Source organism: Salvelinus alpinus, chromosome 5, assembly GCF_045679555.1.
Source record: "Salvelinus alpinus chromosome 5, SLU_Salpinus.1, whole genome shotgun sequence".
NCBI lineage: Eukaryota > Metazoa > Chordata > Actinopteri > Salmoniformes > Salmonidae > Salvelinus > Salvelinus alpinus.
In genome coordinates this window covers 69,163,599-69,190,658 of record NC_092090.1, presented here as the reverse complement: position 1 = coordinate 69,190,658, position 27,060 = coordinate 69,163,599, and the positions used below count along the sequence as shown (strand labels likewise).

General features: G+C 40.7%; 2 protein-coding genes across 6 annotated transcripts in view; both read right to left on the bottom strand.

Moving 5' to 3' along the window:
- Positions 1–13,737, bottom strand: part of LOC139576600 (solute carrier family 23 member 2-like) — a 67,430-nt gene extending 53,693 nt beyond the window's left edge. For 2 of the 3 annotated variants that reach the window (XM_071402874.1, XM_071402876.1), the window contains exon 1: positions 13,395–13,720. The gene's annotated coding sequence lies outside the window, so the exon portion shown is untranslated. Of the gene's footprint in view, positions 1–13,394 lie in introns of all 3 variants that reach the window. The other variant, XM_071402871.1, reaches the window with a different exon arrangement.
- Positions 13,738–16,576: 2,839 nt separating this feature from the next.
- Positions 16,577–27,060, bottom strand: part of LOC139576598 (calsenilin-like) — a 43,669-nt gene continuing 33,185 nt past the window's right edge. For all 3 annotated transcript variants that reach the window (XM_071402867.1, XM_071402868.1, XM_071402869.1), the window contains 6 exons: positions 24,710–24,834; positions 24,323–24,392; positions 23,844–24,022; positions 23,317–23,421; positions 23,079–23,141; positions 16,577–19,988 (listed from right to left, as the gene is read on the bottom strand). In XM_071402867.1, the coding sequence (XP_071258968.1) occupies positions 19,941–19,988; positions 23,079–23,141; positions 23,317–23,421; positions 23,844–24,022; positions 24,323–24,392; positions 24,710–24,834 (590 nt within the window). In that variant the 3' untranslated portion in view covers positions 16,577–19,940. The remainder of the gene's footprint in view (positions 19,989–23,078; positions 23,142–23,316; positions 23,422–23,843; positions 24,023–24,322; positions 24,393–24,709; positions 24,835–27,060) is intronic.

Genomic DNA, 27,060 nt, shown 5'->3' with positions numbered 1-27,060 from the left:
CGTTTGGAGAAGTAGGCTGTGATTCGATGAGAAATTAACAGCCACCACATCGATTATATGCAACGCAGGACACGCTAGATAAACTAGTAATATCAACCATGTGTAGTTAACCTCACTAGGGTATGTGGGACGGTAGCGTCCCACCTCGTCAACAGCCAGTGAAACTGCAGGGCGACAATTTCAAAACAACAGAAATCCCATAATTTAAATTCCTCAAACATACAAGTATTTTACACCATTTTAAAGATACACTTGTTGTAAATCCAGCCAAAGTGTCCGATTTCAAAAAGGTTTTACGACGAAAGCACACCAAACGATTATGTTAGGTTAGAGCCAAGTCACAGAAAAAGACAGCCATTTTTCCAGCCAAAGAGAGGAGTAACAAAAAGCAGAAAGAGATAAAATTAATCACTAGCCTTTGATGATCTTCATAGGACTTCATGTTACACAATCCATGTATGTTTTGTTTGGTAAAGTTCATATTTATATCCAAAAATCTAAGTTTAGGCGGGATGCTACTGTCTCACTTGGCAAAAAGCCAGAGAAAATGTAGAGCGCCAAATCCAAATTAATTACTATACAAATTACTATAAAAATCAAACTTTCATTAAATCACACATGAAAGATACCAAATTAAAGCTACACTGTTTGTGAATCCAGCCAATATGTCAGAATTCAAATAGGCTTTTCGGCGAAAGCAAACAATGCTATTATCTGAGTATAGCACCATTGTAAACAAAGAGAGAGAAGCATATTTCAACCCTGCAGGCGCGACACAAAACCTAGAAATACAAATATAATTCATGCCTTACCTTTGACAAGCTTCTGTTGTTGGCACTCCAATATGTCCCATAAACATCACAAATGGTCCTTTTGTTTGATTAATTCCGTCGAAAAAATCAAAAATTTATTTGGCGCGTTTGATCCAGAAAAACACCGGTTCCAAATTGTGAAACGTGACTACAAAATATCTCAAAGGTTACCTGTAAACTTTGCCAAAAAATGTCAAACTACTTTTGTAATACAACTTTTACGTAAATAATCGATAAAATTGAAGACAGGATGATCTGTGTTCAATACAGGATTAAAACCAACTGTAGCTAGCTTTCTGGTCAGCGCTTCTAACAAACAGGACACTTCGAGTGACCCTCCTTCAAGATGGCCGTACTTCTTCATTACACAAAGGATTAACCTCAACCAATTTCTAAAGACTGTTGACATCCAGTGGAAGCGGTAGGAACTGCAAGAAGGTCCCTTAGAAATCTGGTTTCCCAATGAAAACCCATTGAAAAGAGAGTGACCTCAAAAAAAAGAAAATTCTGAATGGTTTGTCCTCGGGGTTTCGCCTGCTAAATACGTTCTGTTATACTCAGAGACATGATTCAAACAGTTTTAGAAACTTCAGTGTTTTCTATCCAAATCTACTAATACTATGCATATCTTATCTTCTGGGGATGAGTAGCTGGCAGTTTAATTTGGGCATGCTTTTCATCCAAAATTCCAAATGCTGCCCCCTACCCAAGAGAAGTTAACTAGTGATTATGTTAAGATTGATTGTTTTTTTATAAAATAAGTTTAATGCTAGAAAGCAACTTACCGTGGCTTCTTGCTGCCCGTGTGTAACACGCAGGCTCCTCGTGGAGTGCAATGTAAGGCAGGTGGTTAGAGCGTTGGACTGGTAACCGGAAGGTTGCAAAAACGAATCCCCAAGCTGACAAGGTAAAAATCTGTCGTTCTGCCCCTGAACGAGGCAGTTAACCCACCGTTCCTAGGCCTTCATTGAAAATAAGAATGTGTTCTTAACTGACTTGCCTAGTTAAATAAAAGGTGTAAAAAAAACAAAAAAACAAAAAAAATAAAAATAAAAAAAATCGGCCAAACCGGTGTCCAAAAATACCGATTGTTATGAAAAATTGAAATCGGACCTAATTAAAATTGGCCATTCCGATTAAATCGGTCGACCTCTAGTCACCATAGTCAAGAAATGGCAGGAAAGATTACTGTACAATCTGCTTCCTGCTATTTAGGGAGAGGCTAGATCTATTTCTAAAAAAGAATCCCACTTTAAATCTCAGCTTTTTAACTAGCTCATCCGTATGTTTTTTAAACATTACATTTTTGTTAATCCAAATGGCCAGATATTTATAGGCGGGAACCCGATCGATGGGAGAACCATCCAATTAATAAATATGTAGTCCATCTGATTTTTTTTTTGCGAGAATTAGAAAAGAATACATATTTAGTCTTTCCTGGATTAAGTACAAGTTAAACCAACCAGAGCTCTCTGTAAGGCAACAACGTCAGATTGCAACTCCAACATAGCCTGGGCAACAGTTGGGGCAATGGCATACATAAGTGTCACCTGCATACATATGAATATTACAAGTTAACAGATAACTATTTATAGAAATAATATTGGTCGATGAGAACAGGTCCCAATACTGACCCCTGCTATACACCTTTAATATCCAGGAAACTACACTTGACACCTTCAGAAATCATAAATTGTGTCTTATCTGACAGATCATTCTCAAACCACTTGCAAGAAGCCTGATCCAGGCCTATTTCAGTCTTTGCATTATAATGTAATGGTCAACAGTGTCAAAGTCCTTGGAAAGGTCTATAAATAAGGCAGCACAATGGTTTTCATGATCTAAGCAATTTAACACATCTAGAACAAGTGTAGCAACTGAAACGATGCCATGTCCAGGTCTAACACCCGACTGGTGCACATTTAGAATAAAATGAGAAGTTTCAAAAGTTATTAGTTGAGAGTAGGCCAAGGATTCTAAAACTTTGGAAAGGCAAGATAACTACCGCCCAATTTATCTCCGCCTTTAGGTAGGGGGAGAACATGTGCCACTTTCCAGATCTTAGGGATAACACCTGAAATATAGGTTAATTATTCTGCAATAAGTGAGCCAGAGAGTTGCAGTAAAAAAGGATCAAAAGGATTACACCCTGTGGATGTTTTTTCTCTCCACTGATTTTTAACCATGCACTACATCATAGATGTAAAATAGTTGAAATGAAAATAGACATTCTCTATCTGGGTGTGCATCATTCTCTACAGTCTGTTTCAAGGTGAATAAAGGACTCTACTGGAATTAGAGGAATTTCCAGAAACAATTATTTCAAATAGATGGCCAGCTGAGGCAAAATGGTTATTAAAAGCACCCCAAATTTCCATTTGGTCTATTATGGGACCAGAGGCTATTATAACCTGACTACTTTCCAGATGTTGATTCGCACGATTCTCAGATACACAGTTCAGGAAGTATGTTGACTTTTCTTTGGTAACCAGAGACAGATATCGATTTCTCAAATGTCTCCCAGTCAGAAGTAGTATCAGTCAATCTAGCCTCAGCCCAAGCTAAATTTCTTTCCTGTAATTTTTCATACAATTCATGCGTGAACAAAGGGATTGATCTATCCTTCACGCGTAGTTTTTTTATACCAAGTTTTCAAAATTTTATACGGAGCATGCTTATTTACAACAGTTTTAACCCTCAAAGGCCGATGTTCGCGCCCCTGCGACAATCTATTTAGCATAATAATAAAAAATCCCATAAAAATCTGTCAGTTTAAACTAGAGATGTTTTTTTTGCATTGGATGCATCTCAATCCACCGCATCCGCCTATGTCGCTGCGGTCTTCTCACAAAATCGTCTGTAGCGTTCAAACGGTTTGGCCAACAAATTAGGGCTGGGCGATATTGCCAAAATATATCACGGTATTAAAAAAAAAAAAAAATTGATGGTATGACGGTATTATGTTTTTTAATAATAAAAGTTCTACATTTGCTTTATGAGTAGTGCGTGACCCTAGGGTGGCAACACATACATTCTACGTGATTTCCATTGGTCTTTCTCCATTCTGATTGAACAGTATAAAATACAACTTCAACCCAAAAAGTGTCATCAATTTCTGCATATGAGATCATTTCCACACTGCCACGTAGGGCTGCACGATATCTGGGCCTTATTTTGAACCAAATGTTGCAATTTGACTTGCGATTTAGAGCAAAACACTTGGGTTAACTGTTGGAATCATGGAAATAGAATGTCTATTCTAATTATATAGTTAGAATACAGTGTTGTTTGACATGACAACGAATGAAAATGCCAGGGAGGAGTTATTGTGACAGGGTATGAACTAGTGTTGATAGGTTGTTTCCTAGGGGACCCTATAATCTTTGGCTACATTGAATGTTTTCTTTTAGCTACTTCATGTAGCTAACATTTTCTTGCTTTGCGTATTACTCTTTAAATTTATAAGATACTGTTGCAGAAACAACATGCTGATTTAGGTCTACACCATCACTATTATTATCAGGCTGTATAGCTAACTACGCTTGCTCTTGCTCAGTACATTTATTAGCTAGCTAGCGATTAGCATTGGCGGCTAACAATCAGTGGCGCACAAGATTTAGGAACAACTTGCTAAGACAAACTAGCTGTTTGCAGATGTAAGAAACACAAGCTAATAGTGTAATTATAGAATGCTGGTAGATTTATATTAAAAAGCAAAGTGACAACTGCATCGTTGTCATCAACATTGTTGCATATGCTGCATTGACCATGAAGACTGAACGCAAGTGTCTCGTGTGCGAGGAACAACAAATGCGCTCATTGAGTGAGACAGGAGCCAGGGCAAGGTCTGTGTGGAAAGCGGCATGGAGAGAGGGTGGAGAGAGATGACTCAAGTAGCGAAGTAACCTATAAAAATGGACGTTACACACTGCCTATCACATTTAACAAACCAAACATTCAAGTACTGTTATAGAAGGTAAAGTAAAAACCCAAACCGGTCCGTGCATAAATACCGGTACATTGCAAAAAACGGTATTCCCGCCCAGCCCTACTACAAACGATGGAAAGATGAAACTCACAAACACATATGTCAGTTGTTTTACTCTAGGATGCCCACAGGCCTCACAAGACTTGTGCGATGTTCCCCCAGTACCAGGGGGGGAACATACATTTAATTTATGTATATATGGAGAAGGTAAAGTGCCAAAATTCTGGGGTTAAATACATGTATAATTTTCTTTCTTTTCCCCCTCATATCTCTCAGATATAGGACAGACACCGCAGTCCCCTCAAAAAAATCTGAAGGAAGTTTGTTCTGTTGTTCCATGTAGTGAATCTGTTATTCAATGTGTTTGTATGGGCTAACAGCAGTAAGGCCAAAATAATTGTTCATAAAAAGAAATAAAAAAATATGTTTACATTTTTTATACTTCAAGTGGTTTTAAAATTCTAAATCAAATAGCAAAATGATCCTTGGTATGACCGTCTTAAAACAACTCCATATAGCTTAGTAGAACCAAATCCAATACATTACTGAGTACCAATATCCATATTTTCAAGAATAGTGGTGGCTGCATCATGTTATGGGCATGCTTGTAACCGTTAAGGACTGGGGAGTTTCAGGATAAAAAAGAAACGGAATGGACAGGCAAAATCCTAGAGGAAAACCTGGTTCAGTCTAGCTTCCACCAGACACTGGGAGATGAATTCACCTTTCAACAGGACAATAACCTAAAACCCAAGGCCATATCTACACTGAAGTTGCTTACCAAGAAGACAGTGAGTGGCTTAAAAATCTACAGCAATACCTGAAAATGGTTGTCTAGCAATGATCAACAACCAATACGACAGAGTTTGAAGAATTTTGAAAAGTATAATTTTGCACAATCTAGGTGTGGAAAGCTCTTAGAGACAGCTGTAATCACTGCCAAAAGGTGCTTCAACAAAGTATTAGCTAAGGGGAGTGAATTAGTTATTTCTGTATTTAATTTTCGATCAATTTGCAAACATTTCTAAAAACATGTTTTCACTTTGTCATTATGAGGTATTGTGTGTAGATGGGTGTTTAAAAATATATATATATTTTGAATTCAGGCTGTATTTGGCTAAGGTGTATGTCAACTTCTGACTTCAACTGTATTTCTATGGGCACAAGTACAGTTCATGACACAAACTGTTCACAGCCCTCTTGTTGGTGGAGATAATTTTGCAGGTTTAAAGCTTATTTCCTTCAATTCTACACATTTTGTCATGGGATGCAAAAACATTTTGCAGTTTAAAGCAAATGTTCTTGCAATTCTATACATTTTGCCATGTCTAATGTGTATTCATGTGATATTTGAGAAACATAAAAATTACAACATTATTTATAGGCTTAAAAACGTTAGCTGACATGGGCTAGTTGATCTGGACATTCCTGATTAGTTATAAATAGCTCTAACGTATGCAATGACTAACATGACAAGGAGAACTGATGATGCACTACCCAATTTCAAAATTGCACCTTGTGCATTCTACGATTACAACTTACCTTTTGCTGGGAGAGTTCCAAACTGTGCACCAGGAACTATACACCAGGAAATGTAACCATATCACAACTGCTTCTCTACACTGGCTACCAGTAACCTTTTAGAATAGATTTTCAAATGCTATTTATCATGTTTAAGTCTAGGCTTGGTTTAACCCCATCCTACTGTATATCTCAGATCTTTTATCTCCCTACGAGCCAGGACGGTGATGTAAAGTGTACTCAGAAATATTTAAAAAAAGACTGACTTGTGTAGCCTGGTCTTTGAACATGTTTCTGCCATGCTTGGTTGTGATATCGTGTTCCCCAGGATCCTATGTGCGGTGAATAAAGAAACGTATTGATTGTACAGAGAAGTGTCTGACTGATCAGTCATCTTCAATTGGTAATCCTGAATAACTGGAAACAGAACAGCTGGACACAGGACTGTAGGAAATTGCTATCTTCAATAACACGCTCCTGAGGCTACCTTGCTTTACAACACATGGTCAACAAAAAGCCCACATCACTCAGAGACAGAGACAGAGCTGGAAAGACTTGTGTGGGCCAGCGTGGGACAATCTAAAGAATGATATCTTGTTGATCCCAGACTGAGGTGGAAACAAACATCACTTAAAGGGGCAATCATAAGTTGCTTCATCCATTTTTGGACTTATAAATTAATTATATGTACCCATTAATTCTTGAAGAATATGACTTGTAAATGTCTTGTGAGCTTAGTTCAACTGTCACACCCCTTCAGAACCCAAAATATAAGCTTGTTTTACTCCAATGTTTGTAAAGAGTAAATGTAACAAGGTTAAAACTATAAATTTTGACATAATGGATTGTCAGTCCTTGCATCCATAGCTCCTTTGAATTTGAGAGCGGTTACATTTCTCCCGCCCAATCCTCCGGTTCACACCGTGGTGGCGAGTACACTTTGTTATTGTTTCAACTGCTGATTGCAACTTTAACCAATCATTTATAATTTTCTCATTACACAAACTTGCTGAACCTATCAGTTTGGCTACAGCTGTGAGGAGGTGGTAATAGATTTAATTTCACCATTCTGTAATAAAATGTACATCATTGTTCAATTACAAATGTTATCGAGAGATGACTGCCGTAATCTACGGACCCATTTATGTTTGACTGTAAGGTGTCTAGAAATGAGTTTGAAAAGAGAGATTTAACATCGGCCTATCTATTTCCTCCACTCTACGTTATATAGGTTCATCAGAAAGACAACTATGCCTCCACGTGATCTCTGGTGTCTGGGATGTGAGTGACTACCCTCGGCACCGTCATAGCTGGAGCATGTTGAGTAATAGATACGATGTGAAGAATACGCAGAATAATATGACGCTTTTGATTTCACGTTAACCTGTTACACATGGGTGTTTATTGTGGAGTTATCCACATGGTCTCTTCTCCCACAAAATAAGCATAGGAACCAGCTGGTTAATCGCAAAAGGTTCTGCTGTGTGTCAATGCTGTATGTAAACTTAGCCTTAACACTAACCTCATCCAGAACGCAATTATTCACCCAAATGAAAATGTTAGAATGAAACACTATGGCCACTACTATCTAATCATCATGTCCAACAAACTACTTGTGTGAAGCTGAATACAGAATGTAATGTATTACCTGTTGGTGCTCGGGTTTTTCTTTATCAACACTATACTACTATAGGCCTACCTACCATATATATTTTTTTTCAGGGAGGCATTCTTTTCATGCCTAGAAAATGGTGACAAGTGTCCTATACAAACAATTATAGGTTTAGATTGTCTGCAGTTTAGCCAAAGTCCTTGCCTCATCAAAAAGGTGAATGTACACTTGAATATTTACATTAGGTGAACACGCATAAATGCAGTGAGTTAATCTGATCTCATGGATTATTTCAGAACATTGAGATGGATTGGATTCCTTAGTCATCTAGTTTCCATTTAGTCCCCAGACACAGTTTGCACCACCTATAGGCCTACTTTTATGAAATGTAAGATTTATTTTCTTGATTAATTGTAGACATTCTAACACAGTAGCCTACCCTATTCATGGACCAGTGGCTGTTAAAATAACAGGTAGGCCTATTATTATTAGGCTATTAAAAAAGGGCAAATTAGTGTCGAGGGTAGCACTCTGATGGTGCTCCTGACGACCGACCTCTAAAAACTGCCACTGGGGTGGGGAGGGCCTGTTGCTCGGCGAACCCCGGCAGATCCCAGCCCAGCAATGCCCACCACCGATCCAGCCCACCAGGGATTCATCGTGTGTGTGTGTCCAAGAAAGAAAAGAACTAGTCAGCTGGAATGCTAGGCTATTGCTTTACGTCAGCCGTTATAGTCTGTTTGGGAGAAGATGATACTTTCAGGCCAATTATCCATAACAGTGCCCCACGAATCTGAGCAATCTAACTGTGGTATACTTGATACCCATGTTGGCCTATTATTATTATTAAGTAATTGGTTCTTCATTTGTGTTTGTTTTAGTGAGTGACACTGGCGTCCTGAATGTAATAGTAGTAGGGATAATTAATAGGCTATGGTCGCATGCGTAATTGCGCCTTAGATGTCACCGGATCCACCGCTGATGACTTACGTAAAATAAATCAGGCTTTTTCTACCTGAATTTCATGAGTTTCAGCTTCTGATTATCAAAAGACACAGGTTTCAAAGTTCAACATTGTCGCTAAACTTAAATGCATGAATGGTCAATGAATTACACAGGAGAAATGGCAATGACAAAATATCACATATTTTAGTAGAAAAACTCTTAGGATTGATAATGGAACAGGTGGAGGATTAGTCGTTGACGTAGGCTAGTCGGGTGGAACGCGACCGACCTCGGACCACGCCCGCATCCCCAGGCCGGAATTGTGCTGACCCCCCCCTGCAAGACCAGGTCCTATACAGGAGATGGTCCATTCCCCACTGGAAAGTCAGCCCCAGGGCACGGCCCTGGGTTTAACTGGCCTTCCCAGCGGGGCAGAAGGGAGGCGAGCGGGGTGGAGGCGGGTCGGAGATATAATACATCATAGGAAGGTGAGAGCTGCTTATAGGCCTATACCAAGTGTAATTTAAGGAAATTAGGTAGGCCTATGGCAAAAGGGCAGGTTGTAGGGAGATGGTGGAGTGGCTAGAAATGTGGGGTATAGAGCAGAGGTAGGCCTATGGTAAGGAAGCATAGTGTGATAGAATCTGAGCTCTCCATGTCCAATGTGAACTGGGTACGGGGAGCTGTCCTTAAAGCACACTTCTAGCCGCACTGTCCAATGGAGGCGGCCGCAGGGCAATAGTATAAGCTCCAATCATAAAGCATGCGCCACTGACATAGAAGAAAGTACAACGCTAGGCTTGGTCGCCAATGGTTTGGCTTAAACCTTTTGTTTGCCGTGCCTCTTAAGTATTTGTTAAATGCCTTTATTTATCATCTCGGGACACATCTGAGGTTGGAGTCTGATCTATGAGACTTTTTATTAACTGTTACGATTTGCCGTTTCATTTATCCTAACTACGCACCAGCCACTACGACCAGAGCCATGTCGTGTGCACAAGAGGAGAGCTTCATTCGGCAGTCAGAAATATATTGACATAGAACCAAATGTCTTGAAGAGAAAGGTAGGCTTAAGTGCAGGTTGAAAGATAGAATTCCGGCAGGAGTAAACTAGAACGAGGAAGTAGCCAAGAATCAATAGAAAGAGAAACATCCAGGAGCCAGTTGAAAGAGGGAGCGGGTAGAACTGCCCAGGATGCGGGTCGCAGTCAGACTATATTGGTCTGAGACCCACTGCAGCCCAAGTGAACCGAGTGGCCCAGCTCTCACACTAGTAATAATATTCATTATTAATAATGGTAGGCTACAGGCTTAATAGCCAAATCCCCATGAAACAGCTTTGGGAGGCAAAGTTAAGCCATTATGTTATTAATTTTATTTGAGAATGTGATTTAAATAACACCTGAAACACAATTTGGTAAGCTACATTAATGAAGGGGATCAGAGGGGAGCATATTCTCTCTCACACTCACGCGAGAGAGCGTGCACGGTTCATATTGATCATAATGACATAGCCTAACTTGTGCAGCCTAACCTACAAACCAAAGGTTCTGCTGGAGTCTTTCATTGTGTAGAAATCCCCATAGATTATAGGCTACGAATAATTTATTGGTAGCCTGAGGACAAAACAAATCTTCCTCACTCATGTTGGCTCACGCAAGTGACGCACACACACATTCCTCCAGGCATTGTTTCCAGGACAACCATGGTAATAAATCTCACCCTAAAAATCAGATGCGATCCCTACATGGTGATTGATGGATGGATATCGATGAATAGTCCTACTTATGTAACAACTCATTTTAACACACACACACACACGTTATAAGATGAAGGGAAGGGGGAGAGGTAAAAGGACCCATGAGCACCAACATCTTAAGTTCATAAGAGCTCATTACATTTGGTGTCAAATGAAAGCTAAGAGTCTATATTTTACAGAAATTAAGGCATACATACATTTATATATATATATATATATATATAAGTATACATATTTATTTATTTATTACACACATTTTTCAAGTATATATATTATATACACACACACACAATGTTTAATTATTTCCCATCCTAAAATTAGTAATAACCAAAGCCTTTGATTTCTGGTCAAACAGATGGAAGAGGGGTCTCCAAAAATATCTACCAGAAGAATTCTTAAAAATGTATTTGCAATACAGTACCTGTCAAAAGTTTGGACACACCTACTCATTCAAGGGTTTTTCTTTATTTTTACTATTTTCTACTTTGTATAATAATAGTGAAGACATCAACACTGAAATAACACATATGGAATTATGTAGTAACCAAAAAGGTGTTAAACAAATCAAAATATATGTTATGTTTGAGATTCTTCAAAGTAGCCACCCTTCACCTTGATGACAGCTTTTCACACTCTTGACATTCTCTCAACCAGCTTCACCTGGAATGCTTTTCCAACAATCTTGAAGGAGTTCCCACATATGCTGAGCACTTGTTGGCTGCTTTTCCTTCACTCTGCGGTCCAACTCTTCTCAAACCTCATCCCATCCCAAACCAGCTTCATGAGGTAGTCACCTGGAATGCATTTCAATTAACAGGTGTGCCTTGTTAAAAGTTCATTTGTGGAATTTCTTTCCTTCTTAATGTGTTTGAGCCAATCAGTTGTGTTGTGACAAGGTAGGGGTGGTATACAGAAGATAGCCCTATTTGGTTAAAGACCAAGTCCATATTATGGCGAGAACAGCTCAAATAAGAAATGACAGTCCATCATTACTTTAAAAGACATGAAGGTCGGTCAATACAGAACATTTCAAGATATTTGAACGTTTATTCAAGTGCAGTCGCAAAACCCATCAAGCGCTATGATGAAACTGGCTCTCATGAGGACCGCCACAAAAAAGGAAGACCCAGAGTTACCTCTGCTGCAGAGGATAAGTTCATTACTCAGAAATTGCAGCCCAAATAAATGCATCACAAGTAACAGATATCTCAACATCAACTGTTCAGAGGAGACTGCGTGAATCAGGCCTTCATGGTCGAATTGTTGCAAAGAAACCACTCATAAAGGACACCAATAAGAAGACTTGCTTGGGCCAAGAAACACAAGCAATGGACATTAGACCGGTGGAGTCCAAATTTGAGATTTTTGGTTCCAACCGCTGTGTCTTTGTGAGATGCTGAGTAGGTGAACGGATGATCTCCGCATGTGTAGTTCCCACCGTGAAGCCTGGAGGAGGAGGTGTGATGGTGCTTTGCTGGTGACACTGTCTGTGATTTATTTAGAATTCAAGGCACACTTAACCAGCATGGCTACCACAGCATTCTACAGCGATATGCCATCACATCTGGTTTGCGCTTAGTGGGACTATAATTTATTTTTCAACAGGACAATGAAATAAAACACCTACAGGCTGGCTGTGTAAGGGCTATTTGACTGAGAAGGAGAGTGATGGAGTGCTGCATCAGATGACCTGGCCTCCACAATCACTTGACTTCAACCCAATTGAGATGGTTTGTGATGAGTTGGACCACAGAGTGAAGGAAAAGCAGCCAACAAGTGCTCAGCATATGTGGGAACTTCTTCAAGACTGTACATGATTCCATATGTGTTTTCGTAGTTGTGATGTCGTCACTATTATTCTACTATATAGAAAATAAAGAAAAACCCTTGAATAAATAGGTGTCCAAACTTTTGACTGGTACTGTAAATCAAAACACAATAATGTTGAAGTTAAGACCCTTGGAAACTAATATTAACATTTATATTTCATTTTACTGATAACAATTGTGTTTATGATTTATTAAACAATTAAAAGGTGTAAATCGGAAACCGCAGTTGGGTCACCTGCTACTGTCCTCCCTTCCACTGGCATACTGTTATTGACAGAATTGTGAAAACAGTCTTCTCTCTCACACACTCAACGTAGAGTAGTGTATAGGTCAGTACAGTAAAGTACACTAGGGTAGAGTAAAGTACAATGTACTGTGCTCTACTGCGATGTCTAAGCACCCTATTATTTATGCAGACACCATTGAATCTCAATTCAGAGTAGATATTGAACAGAGTTTTTGGAAAACTTGGTCACATAAAAAGGGCCATTTTACTGTCATTCTGTTACAAAACTTTACATCTGCACAGTTCTTCAAGTATATGGGTTGTTTTATGTGGACATTTATGAAAGTAGTCCATACGCATAGAGTTGTATGGTTTGTTTAACTTTGCCAAAAATCGGAGTCTCAGCGTCATTCTGTTACCAAAGAATTGCCTATATGCTAAACAATAGAAAGCAATGCCTCATACTATTCCACGGCGCATCTCTTATCATTAAATGATGAGGCCCTGATTAGGAGCATGCATTGCTATAGACATGATCCTTCTGCTCCCTCCGCGTTTGATATTGGTCCATCCTCGGATGTTGTATCTCTCCCTCTCTCTGTCACACTGTAGCTAGCTATGGCGTCATATTCCCCATCACGGTGAATGATGCAAATACGGCTAGTGAGCACCAAACAGCTGGCTCCCCAGGTAAACACTCACCTGTCCTGGGGAAGGAACACCGGCAGGACCCGTTTCCCTTCAGGGTTATGGTAAAGTCCCCGTGGCGGTGCTGGTGAGGTTAGGGTTGGTTAGGGGTGATACAGCCAAAGGTAGGTTAAACCCGAACAACAACCTTCAAATGAAGCCGAAAGGAGCGTGCGATGTGTGTTGGTCCAGTTCTTAGTAGGTAGAAAATAACTATTCTTGTAGTCTCCTGCGCCAGTGTATGGGGCTGTCAGATAGCAATGTCTGTTGATACAGAAAGAGCGTGTATTATGTAGTCTTCAGATAGGCACGGGGTTGACTGAACACATAACAGCGCATGCTCAGATAGGCCCTGACGTCAGGCCCTTCCTCTTTGTGTTTACTGCCACGTTCAAGACAACCGGGAACTCAAAAATCTCTGACTTGCGACTTTAGTGGGTTCAAGACAACTGGGAATAAAAGGAGGTCAAATCATGACGTCAGTGATCTTCAGGTCGGAAAGTCGGGGCTCTATAAATATACCCGTGTTTCCGACTATGAATTCCGAGTTGGCTGACCGTTCAAAACGATTTATCCCAGTCGGAGCTCGTTTTTTTCTGAGTACACAGTTGTCTTGAAGAAAACTGAAGTCGGAAGTCGGAGATTTCCGAGTTCCCAGGATTTGAAACGCGGCAAAAGTCAATGTGTTCTGGGCACACCGGTTCCAGAAGTCTGCCCTTCCTCTTTCTCTCAATGTTTCTCCTCCAACCCCCCTCTTTCTCAGTGCCTCGTTTCGACAAGTTTGTCCCTGTTTTTATGAACACAAAATGTCGTCTTCCACTTTCTCCCTGGTTCTGTGGATATTTGCACCGTTCCATACTCACATCTAGTGGTATTCTAGGCGTATCGCAGCAACACAGTTCTTCAGGACCCATGCCCCACAAACATAGACACGCTGCCCAAATATATAACCCAAATAATTACATATTCAAAACAAGACCAGGAGGGGGGAGAAACACAATAATGGTTTAATGTCGGCCTTCTAAAAAACGGTCTCCAGATTGCATTGTAGACTGAAGTACTGCAATATTGTGCAATCATCTTACTGTTGAAATGTGAACTGTGCCAATATTAACCAGTTACCTAATAATTCAATTTCTCTATACTCAAATCAAATGTATTTATATAGCCCTTACATCAGCTGATATCTCAAAGTGCTGTACAGAAACCCAGCCTAAAACCCCAAACAGCAAGCAATGCAGGTGTAGAAGCACGGTGGCTAGGAAAAACTCCCTACTGCATGTATGCATGTCTGTCTGTCTGTCTGTCTGCATAGCAGCAGGAATTTGTTTTGAGTAGGGGGTGCTGAGTGCAGGGGGTTGGGGGAAAAATCCCCTTTATAATAAAGTATTTGCAGGCCAACAATAAAATACAATTCCTAATGTGATGAGTAACCTAAGCATAGGACATGATTCGGTAACAGTAGTCACTGTAGCCTAAAGTAAATTGAAATACATTTCTCAAAAGTATATAATTACTCCCGTCTATACAGAAATAAATAAAATAATTCAAAATACTTCACCAGAGAGCATGACTTAGCCACAGGGGATAATTAGCTTATTTTAAAGCTGTGGATTGTTTCAAATCACATATATATGCCTAATTGGGAATCCTGCAATTTGGGCAGCGGGCGTGGCAATATAGGCCTAGCTGATTATTGAGATGCGGCTGTCAGTAAAAAGCAACGCATCTAAAATATGTGTGAAGATGATGTGCCTTTAGTATAATTTGAAATGTTGAGACAAGAAGAAGGGGAGGGATGTGTGGCGAAGATATTGGCACATCTCTCTCCAGAATGCACTCAGCTGTCTCCCACCAATTCTTGCGCATTCACTGTTTTATTGTGTTAATTGTTTGCCCTTTGATTGGTTATTTTTTATAAATTCCCCATTACATACCGTATGTCACCAGTAGTAAATGTACTGTTATTGGTTACATGAATTTCTGGTAGCTCTTTCCTGCAGTCTCAAGGACCAAATCTCCCTCTAGTGGCCTCATGGGTGGAATGTTATTCATATCTTTCATAATTTTCTACTTAATAAACATTTCAAAAAACCCGCAGAAAATCTGGTGTTTCTGTGTCAAACGGTTTTGTTATATTTCAGTCTTCTGTGATGTATATAAAATGTAATATTGGAATGCAAACTCAAAATGTAATACATTTAAACTCTATATCTGACATGGTACAGGTATTCTTCTGTGATGTATATAAAGTGTAATATTGGAATGCAAACTCAAAATTGAATACATTTCAATTCTATATCTGACATGGTACAGGTGTCTTCTTTTTTAAGCCCATAACCATGTGTATGAGGTTTATACTTCTGTTTCAAAGTAGATTTGTTAAGACTACCAAGAATCTCTCTGTGTGACCCTGATTTAACCCACTGCAGTAAAAGGTTAATACTTTACCTGAAGTCAGTTGCCTATTTGGCCTGTAGTATGTTACTGCGTAGACCTTTCCTGCAGTCAAATGACCTAGTGGCCTCACAGGTGGAATGTTATTCATAACATTTTATAATTAATAAACGTTACTTTAAAAAACGCTGAAAATCCTGTGTTTCTATGTTTAACGGTTTTGTTATATTTCAGTCTTAAATTATGTATATAAAGTATAATATTGGGATGCAAATTCAAAACTAAATACATTTCAACTCTATATCTGACATGGTTCATAACCATTGTGTGTGAGGTGTATACTTTTGTTTCAAAGTACTTTTGTTTCAAAGTTCAAACACTGTGTGACCCTGATTTAGCCCTCTGCATTAAAAGGTTCACCTGAGGTTGATTGATTTTTAAGTGTGAGGTCTTATCTAGAATCCTACCACATTTTTTCCATCAGATATGATATTCAGCCTGGCAACCCTCCGATTGCAGGCCCACATCGTTAACCTAGGTCATCCTCCTAGCTTTCACCCTTCTGTTTCTCAATGTGAAAGTCCAACTTTCTCATAGTGGTGTTCTTCATCGGCATCAAGTGGTGATATTCTCATGTTACGCAACAATATCACATCTTATCACATTCCATTTGGTTTCATCTCGTCATCACATTACTCTGCTCATCTTCAATTCCCTTCCACCACAATAAGCAATAACCATGTTATTTTATCACCAACGTTTTTCCAACACAGATAAATAACAACAATAAAACTCACAGCAACTAAATCAATGATCTATTTGAAAGCCAAAGCAGATACCTAACAGATCAGGCAGTCAACTCAAAGACCAACAGAGGAATTTATACAGCAGTCTGGCAAATCAATCTCCATCCAGAAACAAAGTCATATTTGGGCATGTATTTATCAACAAGCATCTCAGATTAGAAGTGCTGATCTAGGATCAGTTTTGCCTTTTAGACAATAATGAATAAGATTTGATGTACAGCAGGGACCTGATCTTAGATCTACTCTTTATGTTTATTATTGGCCCTGTAGTGTAAGATCTGCTACAGTATATCATCCACTCAATTAACTAACTAAAGTGCTTCATTTTTCATTGACCAAAGTGGCCGTGTCCCCCTGACCTGCTATGGCCTGGCTATTGACTAATCCCCAATCAGCCTTTACCCTACCAGCACCTGCCACTGACACATACAACAGGGAGTGAGATCAGACATGACAGACACACACAAACTCTCTCTAAGTGCTTGCTCTGGTGGTTATTTATGCATGTGAGATAAAGTACCCCACATGACAATGACTACAGGTATGTAAGGTAAAGGCTTAAGTGGGCCTGCAGTATTCTAGAACTTGAATCTTAATGTGTGTGTGTGCGTGCGTGTGTGGTGGAAGGGTGCTGAGACCTGAGGATTTGGGACAGTAGAATCAGGAGTCACATGTTTGTGAAGGTGTTTGGCAGGAGGAGTAGCACTAGAGATGCTAAAGCCTGGATTTACATCATGCTCCACTTGGCAACACACACACACGTTCTAGCGCTCATGCACACACGCACACTTTGTAACGCTCACATACACACCCACCCACCCACTCATGATGACATCCCACGGATAGTGAAGTGATCAACACATACAGCCTAGGAATCCTGGGAATTCTCAATCAGGCAGTTTAGAATTCAAATGAATTATGAGTTAAGAATTCCCTCATGTTTGCACTGGTCATTCTAGTCTTTCTGCTTCAAAACAGGCCCTCCTTCAAACAGTAAATAGTTATAACACAACATTGTTTTCTCATGGAGAGAGTGGCTCACATGGAGTGTGTGTGTGTGTGCGCGCGTGTGTGTGTGTGTGTGTGTGTGTGTGTGTGTGTGTGTGTGTGTGTGTGTGTGTGTGTGTGTGTGTGTGTGTGTGTGTGTGTGTGTGTGTGTGTGTGTGTGTGTGTGTGTGTGTGTGTGTGTGTGTGTGTGTGTGTGTGTGTGTGTGTGTGTGTGTGTGTGTGTGTGTGTGTGTGTGTGTGTGTGACATTTAGGCCAGGCACCAGGGCTTGGCCATGCTATCTGTGCATGCTTTAGTTCCATGGTTTGGTCTCCAGTCTGTTTCATTCATTCATGCCACACCGCACAAACAAACACACGCACGCACACGTGTGAACAGAACTAATCTGCTCCAGGCCAGGTCACATGAGCTGTGTTATTATGGCAAAGACAGAGAAAACCTCTGTTACAACACATACTTCTGAGACAATGTGATTTCCTAGAACAGGTCCACAGGGTACAATATATAGGGCCTGGTGCCTAGGGGCTTTGGTGGTTAGGGCTTAGGTGTAGGGGTATGAAAGTATGGGGTGGGTCGGGGTGTGGGTATGGGTTTTGTCTGCAGTCTGAGCAGTCAACGTGTTACAGGTATAAAGGATTATAGTATTACCATTATTTACCATGGTATTACTACATCAGGATTATGGCATATTTTTGCCGTCCCAGAATTGCTTTTGGTTTCAATGAGAAGAACGGGCATGTAATAATACTTTCTGCCACAGGAACACTGTTCCTTCATTCACTACTGCATATATCTGTACAACAACAACAACAACACTACATACCTTATCAGGGCTTAGGATAGGAAATGACAGTGATGTTATCACTAGCGGCCAGTGCTCAGACCTCACATGATCACATCATAGATGTCCCAAATGGACCCTATTCCTGAGGGTGCCATTTTGGGACATTTTGGGACATTAACAAAACAAAACCTCTGATGAACGATTGAGAAGAGGGATCAAGCCATAGCTGTATACTCTGTATTCATCTGAGGATGGCTTTAGTTTATAACACATATACATCTTAGTATATCTGTCTTGTTGTTACACACATTATAAGGAGGCACTGACATACTGTACATCTCATGCTTATCCGTTGATGACTCGCTGGTCCGTTGGTGACAGAACAGAACCAGTTCCCTGTGTCACCCAGAACTATGGCCAGACGCAACCAGTAGGGGTAGAGCCCACCGCCCGTAGGGGTAACTCAAAACTCCAGAACTGACTTGAAATGAAACAAAATACCTGTACGATCAAATGATCCAAAAAGACTTATACTAAACATGTAAGGCTACAATTCCATCAATTAGTATTCTGTAAGTGTTAAGACAACTTCCCCACAGATTTTGTTTCTCCTTAACCTTAACCCTAACCCCACCTACTACTTACTACCAATAGAGCAGTACAGATGAGAGCACAACGCCTAACTTGATCTATGTTATTATTATATATTACTGTCTATACCTATCTACATACACACTGAGTTTTCTGAAGTGGTCTACTGTGACTATCTACATTTACAATGCATTCTCTTCTGGTGCATATTGCAGAATATGAATGATTCTTAGTGCAAGCGCATGCTTCAGATCTTTTCTTTTTAGTGTCTCTGTGGTGTTTGGTGCTGGTGTCCTTGCCCAGGATCAATCCAGCTTGCTGTACGCTACATCAACTCTCTTAAACACTCTTCAAAGAAGTGTGTCAGTGCATCCCCATATAGCATGTGTAAGTGCGGAGGCTACTGTACTTATGTGTTATAGCTACAGGATCCTGGTCTGGAGGTCAGCAACATCCTGATGAGTTTCCACAATTGCCACTCTCACATTCTCTCTCCATCTTTCGATTAGTCATTTGTCTTTTTGGTCCAATGAGAAGGCAGAGTTCTAGAAGCTCCTCGGATCATCAGTGTTGAGCAGTTTGGTCCTTCTTTCTCCTTTCTTTGGGAAGCTGACAAGCTGTAAAGTAGAAGAAGTCCCAGTAGCTCTCTTCTCTCCTCTTTTCTTTCTCTAGTGCGCTCTTTAGTCCACAAGCAGTGGCAGGTTGAGGCTAGTGCAGCAGTAAACGAACGCTGCTTGTACATATCTGTGGATTAGCCATCCTAGATTAGGATGCACTAAATTGAGTGTGTGTGTGAGTGTGTGTGTGTGTGTGTGTGTGTGTGTGTGTGTGTGTGTGTGTGTGTGTGTGTGTGTGTGTGTGTGTGTGTGTGTGTGTGTGTGTGTGTGTGTGTGTTGTGGGATTGGACAGGGGTTGTGTATAGATAGGAGGACGGGATCGGACGATGGGAGAATGACGTAGAATGTTCTGCTGGGCTCTAGAGCACGTTCTCAAAGAGCTGCATGGAGTTCATGATGTTCTCGTCCTGGAAGACAAACAGACAGGACAGACTGTTGAATGAAAGTCATGAGTCTGGTTCTTTGTTCACTTGGATTATTGGTCCACAAATTCAAACATTCAGCAAATCTTCCATTGACATCCAGGTAACACTTTACTTGAAAGGGGTTTACATAAGACATTCACAACACCTTTATGAACCCAGTCATAACACCTTCAAGATCTTTCTTGTCCCCACAATGAAATCTCCGCCTGTCTGTCTGTCCGTTCGTACGTCAGTCACACGTGATATCTCAGACAGCACTGGCTCGATTTTGACAAAACTTGGGTGAATGATGCATCTTGCCATGAAGATCTGACATTTACAAAATTATACTGATTGCCCAAGGCGGGAGCTACACTAATTAACTGACATGTGTGAGTCACACCAGCGAGGAAGATGCGAAGTGAGAGGGATAACTAACTGGATCCAAAAAACGCAGGTGGCGTTTTTTATTTATTTTCTTTTGGCTCACCAAGTGAGTCGTTTTTGTATGGAGGTCAATGAGAGAGTGTTGAATTTGGTTAACAAACAATGTAACGGCTTATTTGCTACATGTGGCTTTTTTGATCAAGTGCTTTCGTAGTGCTTAGCTTGTTATGAGTGTACTGATATAGGGGCGGCAGGTAGCCTAGTGGTTAGAGCCAGTAACCGAAAGGTTGCTGGATCGAAATCCCTGAGCTGACAAGGTAAAAATCTGTCATTCTGCCCATGAACAATGCAGTTAACCCACTGTTCCCCGGTAGGCCGTCATTGTAAATAGGAATTTATTCTTAACTGACTTGCCCAGTTAAATAAAGGTTAAATATAAGTAGCACACCTGACATCCCGGCAACTTTGAGAAACCCCCACTTTATATTGGAGTGGTGCCTGTTGTTCACACATGTATCTGCCCTCTCATTGGATAGAATGTTCCCACCTGATCTTGCCTCCTCCCGACTGCCTTCCATTTTTTAAGACATTTCTTGTTTAACACATTGTTAAAGAGGCAACTTGAGTATCTGGTCAATATAATGGATAATCTGTGGTCAAACACAATAACTGAAATGTGTTACTCACACATGATATCTCAATTGGCCCAATGGGGGGGAGCTGCATCATTTGCGGGGGACAACATGTTTACTGTAACTTGTTAATCCATAGTACAACAGAAATATGTATGTTCACAGCCACAGTAGCCAACCCCCTAAGTATTATCCTAAGAGCAGGATTGGTGCTCCAGGCCAAGAGTATCAGGCCTGTTTACTTCAAATCCGCCATTCAATACAATACAACTTAATTTGTCCATGTTACAGCGAACAACAGAAATGTGTCTTCTGCACTCATTACTCATAACTCCCCAGATAGCACACATCTCTCACACACAGTTGAGAGGAGCTCAGGTCATGGCAGTTGCTTCTTCCAGGATTCTTATGGGAGGCTGCTTGTTCCAGGATTTTTAAAATATATACACTACCGTTCAAAGGTTTGGGGTCACTTAGAAATGTTCTTGTTTTTGAAAGAAAATTACGTTTTTTGTCCATTAAAATAACATCAAATTGATCGGAAATACCTTGTAGACATTGATAATGTTGTAAATGACTTTTGTAGCTGGAAAAGGCAGATTTTTTAATGGAATATCTACATAGGCGCACAGAGGCCCATTATCAGCAACCATCACTCCTGTGTTCCAATGGCACGTTGTGTTAGCTAATCCAAGTTTATAATTTTAAAAGGCTAATTTATCATCAGAAAACCCTTTTCAATTATGTTAGCACAGCTGAAAACTGTTGTACTGATTAAAGAAGCAATAAAACTGGCCTTCTTTAGACTAGTTGAGTATCTGGAGCATCTGGATTTGTGGGGTCAATTACAGGCTCAAAATGGCCAGAAACAAAGGACTTTCTTCTGAAACTCGTCAGTCTATTCTAGTCCTGAGAAATGAAGGCTATTCCATGCGAGAAATTGCCCAGAAACTGAAAATCTCGTACAACGCTGTGTACTACTCCCTTCACAGAACAGCGCAAACTGTCTCTAACCAGAATAGAACGAGGAGTGGGAGGCCCCGGTGCACAACTGAGCAAGAGGACAAGTACATTAGAGTGTCTAGTTTGAGAAACAGACGCCTCACAAGTCCTCAAATGGCAGCTTCATTAAATAGTACCTGCAAACACCAGTCTCAACGTCAACAGGGAAGCGGCGACTCCGGGATGCTGGCCTTCTAGGCAGAGTTCCTCTGTCCAGTGTTCTTTTGCCCATCTTAATCTTTTCTTTTTATTGGCCAGTCTGAGATAAGGCTTTTTCTTTGCACCTTTGCCTATAAGGCCAGCATCCCGGAGTCACCTCTTCCCTGTTGACGTTGAGACTGGTGTTTTGCCACCTGTTACTGCATTGACAGCCAACGGCCACCTATTTCTTTACCACTACAACACTGGTTCTGATGGTATTTGATGAAGACATTGACACTGTACTAGCTAAAACATGTCAGCTAGATTACAACATAGATGCCCTTAGCACATGCTGCAAATATTGTGCATCACCAAATGTTCCTCTCTGGGTTCCCAGAAGCATTTCATTGTAGTATGTGCATGTGACCATTAAACTTTGACTATATGATTTGTTGCTTTCATCACAAACTAAACAATTATTATTCTTAACCACCCCACTACTAGAAAAGCTCATAATTCAGTAAGGTAATAATGATAATTCCAAGGTGGCATCCTGCTATGTTGAAAGATCATGAGAGAGGACACAGAACACTCAATGCACAAAGTCACTAACCACTTACATTGTGCTGGTACCAGCCTGTTATGTGAATAGTGAATCAGAGGATTGGGTACTGCGGCAGTATAAATACACATGTCCACTGTACTTCTTATGACTAATGTTGAATAAATCTGTTAACGGTTTGTAATCAACGGTGTTATGACTGGTTTCATAAAGGTGTTATGAATGCCTTATGCATACCCCCTTCAAGTGATTTTGTTAACGTTGTCTATGTCTTTTATTCATTATGTCAAAGTGTGAGGTAGCGCACAGGTCTGCTGTTGTGTTGATGCATGATTTGTAACTGTGGTACTGTAACTGTAACTGTGGTACCTTCTGACAGGTCTCAATGAACTCCTCGATGGTCACCACTCCATCTCTGTTTCTGTCCATTTTCTGAAGAAAGAAGAAAGGAATGGAGGGAGGGAGAGAGGGAGGGGCAGAATGGATGAAGTAAGGAGAGAGGACGAGAGCATGTTCAGTGAGTAAGAAGCATTTTGTTGATGCGTGTGTGCATGTTGTGTGTGTGCATGTTGTGTGAGTGTGTTTGTGCGCACAGCGCTGTGTGCACCTGGAAGAACTTATCCACATGTTCAGAGGGTGCCTCATCCCGTACACTTGGGTAGGTGTACCTGCCCATCATATCATAGATGGACTTCATAATAGCCAGCATCTCCTGAGAGAGAGGGAGAGAGAGCGAGACAGAGAAAGAAAGAGAGAAGAGACAGAGGGAGAGAGGAGTCATAGTTTACCGTGATGTATCTAAAGCTACAGATGTAGGATCTTAATTTGAGCCAGTTTGCTTCAGCAGGTAAATAATCCTGCAGCAACAGGAAATGTGAATGATTATGTGGATAATAATGAATGGACATTTTTTTAGGGGTTGATACACTTTTCATTATGGCAAATCAAGTCTGAAATTTTAAGTGGAAATTACAGACTTTAGAAGCCTTTTTAAACCTTGAATACACTACACGTTTGCATTTCCTGCTGCGCAGGAAAATTCTCAGTCACTAAAGAGTACTCAAATTAAGATCCTACATCTGTAGCCAATCATTTAGATATGTGGTGTTTCTATTGTGGCCAATCACAGTGTACCTCTTTAGTGATGTATCCATCCTTGTTGATGTCATACAGGTTGAAGGCCCAGTTGAGTTTCTCTGTGACTGACCCTCTCAGAAGAACAGACAGGCCAATCACAAAGTCCTCAAAACGAATGGAGCCATTTCTGTCCATATCAAACGCATTAAACAGGAAATGTGCATAGGTGGTGGCGTCTGTAGGATAGAGGGAGAGAGTGGGGTGGGGGGAGAAGAGAGGAACATAAGAAAGGAAAGATAGGGGAGGTAGTGTACAGGAAAAGGGTTGAAGAAGGGAGAGAGAGGTTAGGGGAAAAGGGATGAGGAGAGGAGAGAGGTTGAGGGGAGGAGAGAATGTTGGGGGTAGGCAGATATTCAAATAATCAGTAACCATAAGCTTTTCCTGTTATTCTCCCTGTAGTTCAGGTGTGCTTTTATCATATTCCAGGCACAAAGAGACAGAGAGTAGCTTCAATGGACATAGTTCTATCCGCTCACCTCCTTGGGGAAAGAACTGAGAATAGATGGTCTTGAACGTCTCTTCGTCAACCAAACCACTTGGACACTCCTACGAGAGAGAGAGAGAGAGAGAGAGAGAGAGAGAGAGAGAGAGAGAGAGAGAGAGAGAGAGAGAGAGAGAGAGAGAGAGAGAGAGAGATAAAGAGAGTTACAGGGCAATTAGCCATATGCCTATTAATGGTGAAGTAATTTCACTACACCAATAAGTTCAAATCGACTCTAATTTATTCTACATTCTTATGTAGAACTCCAAACTGCCCACAAATAAAGATCCAAGCTCAACCTGCTAAAATAAAGGCCAAAAAAATTCCTCCCAAATACAGTCCTACAGCATCCCAACCCCATTCTCTCTGCTCCCCTACGTACATTCTTGAAGCCCCTGTATAGTGACTGGAGCTCCTTCTTGGTGAACTTCGTCTGAACCTGCAGCTGGTCCAAGCCTTCTGGCTGGTGACGAACTATAGACAGCTCCAAATCACTGTCACTACTGTCTGTAGGAGGAAAGAGCGGGGAAGAGGGAGAGAGAGAGAGGGAGAGAGAGAGAGAGAGAGAGAGAGAGAGAGAGAGAGAGAGAGAGAGAGAGAGAGAGAGAGAGAGAGAGAGAGAGAGAGAGAAAAGAGAAGGGGATAGAGAGAAGGAGAGGGGAACGAGAGGGAGAGAGGAAGGACAGTGGGCGAGAGGGATGGGGAGACCATGGCAGGCAGGGAAAGAGAGGAAGAGGGAAAACAAATTTAAGGGGTGGAAAGAGGGGCCAGATCAAGAAAGAGTTAGAAAGAAATTGAAGAAGAGTGAGATAAAAACAAAAAGAGGACTCAAAAAGAGAGGGAAGTACTTTCTTTTAAAGTGTGATCTTCTCAGAGAAACTACGTTTTATGTTAGTATTCACTTATTACATTTGAGTGAACAGGTGCCAAATTCGTAATATTCAATAACAAGGCATTGAAAGAACTTAATTCTGAAATATCCAAGGAAAGCCATGACTATGACTGATTTTATTTCATGCGTATTAGTCCTACTCGTTCTAACAAAGTAAGAGAAAGCACTAACACTGTGAGAAAGAAAAGCAAGACATAGCTCAAAAAAAAGGGGAGTTACTAGAAACCAAGAGATTTCTATTGCTTCCATACTCACCATCTTTAAACACACACAACAGAGAGAGAGAGAGAAAGAGAGCGAAAGAGAGAGAGAGAGAGAGTGTGTGAGAGAGACAGTAAGAGAGATAGTGAAATGTAAAGACAGTTAATGGAGTAAAGAGAGGTATAGAGAGACAGTGAGAAAAGAGAAGAAAAAAACAGAGAAAATGGTCAAGTCAAGTCAATAATTGTGGAACGCAGATACTGACTAGGGAGAACAGGAGAGGAACAGACAATCTTTATAAATGCAGTTAGTCCCACTCTCTCTGACACGTTCTCTCTGTCTCCATCTCCCTCCATCCAACCTCTCTCTCCCTCTCACCATCCAACCTCTCTCTCCCCCTCTCTTTCTCCCTCCATCCCCATCTCTCTTACCGGTCTCTGTGATGTCGATGAGTCCCAGTAAGTGCATCAATGTGAGGAACATTAGTACAAGGCTGACTCCCACCTGACACTCAACTCCCCTTCTTCCGCCGTCTTTCCGTCTTTTTGTTTCCCCCCCGTGTGAAAATTCTGTCTCTCTGTCCTCTCTCCCTCAGTTATCTCTCCCTCCGTACCCACTTTCCCTCTGCCAGTCTCTCAAACTAAAGACAGATATTGCTTTGGATCCTTGGGATGCTTTAAAGTTCCAGAGAGTTCTACAGTTCTAGAGAGAACAGTTCCAAATGTGATTCAGAGAGATTTAAGTTGAAGCCATGAAAAGCGATTGGACCAGATTCAAGCTCAATGATATCCAAAAGGACCTAAAACAGCCTTTCAAATACAACTGAAACTACAGGGAAGAAATACAATCCTTCTTTTCCATGAGAAATCTTAAGCTGTTTTCCCAAAAGATTATTCCAATTGTTTACTTATTGTCCCGTCATTTTACTCCCAAGTCCTGGGACATCCAGTTACTCATTTCATCTCTTTGATTCAAACTCTGATGAGCCAACAGACATGCGTCACTTAACAGTGTACATTTACTCTCTTCCATCCCTACTTATTTCCTTGGCTTCCCCTCCTCCTCTCATTCTCTTCATCCCATTAACCTGTGGGCTCCTGTCAAAACTACCCACAGATACAGACAGAACCTACCACATTTATTTTTTTAATAATTGTGAAAAATCCCACACATTTAGGGACAGTTCCACCGACAAAGGAAATCCCACGCACCCTCTGCTTACAAGACAAATCTGTAACAAGAAGTCTGCATCCATTATGAAGATGTTTAACAAAATGTTTCCACAACATTAATGCAGTACTTGTTAGTGAACCCATTTGCCATTGAGGAGTCAGTGTAGATGGCTGCATCTCAATAGTCTAAAGTGGCTTTTTCTCCTCGTCTTCTTTCCTTCATCTGCTCTGATCTGACAGAACAAGACAGGTGGAAGCTGACACCCAATAGACATGCGCCATATTGCTTTCACCATCTGCTTTCAGATCAGTGCAAATGAAGGAGAGGAGGCAAGGAAAGGAAGACTCTTTAGTTTAGAGTAATGAGACCCAGCCATCTGTCCCAAATCCCATGTCCCCAGCAGGCTCTGTGATCCAGTTCAAGTCTAATTGTTCTCATCTCTCCAGAGTTCATAAACACAGCTCTCA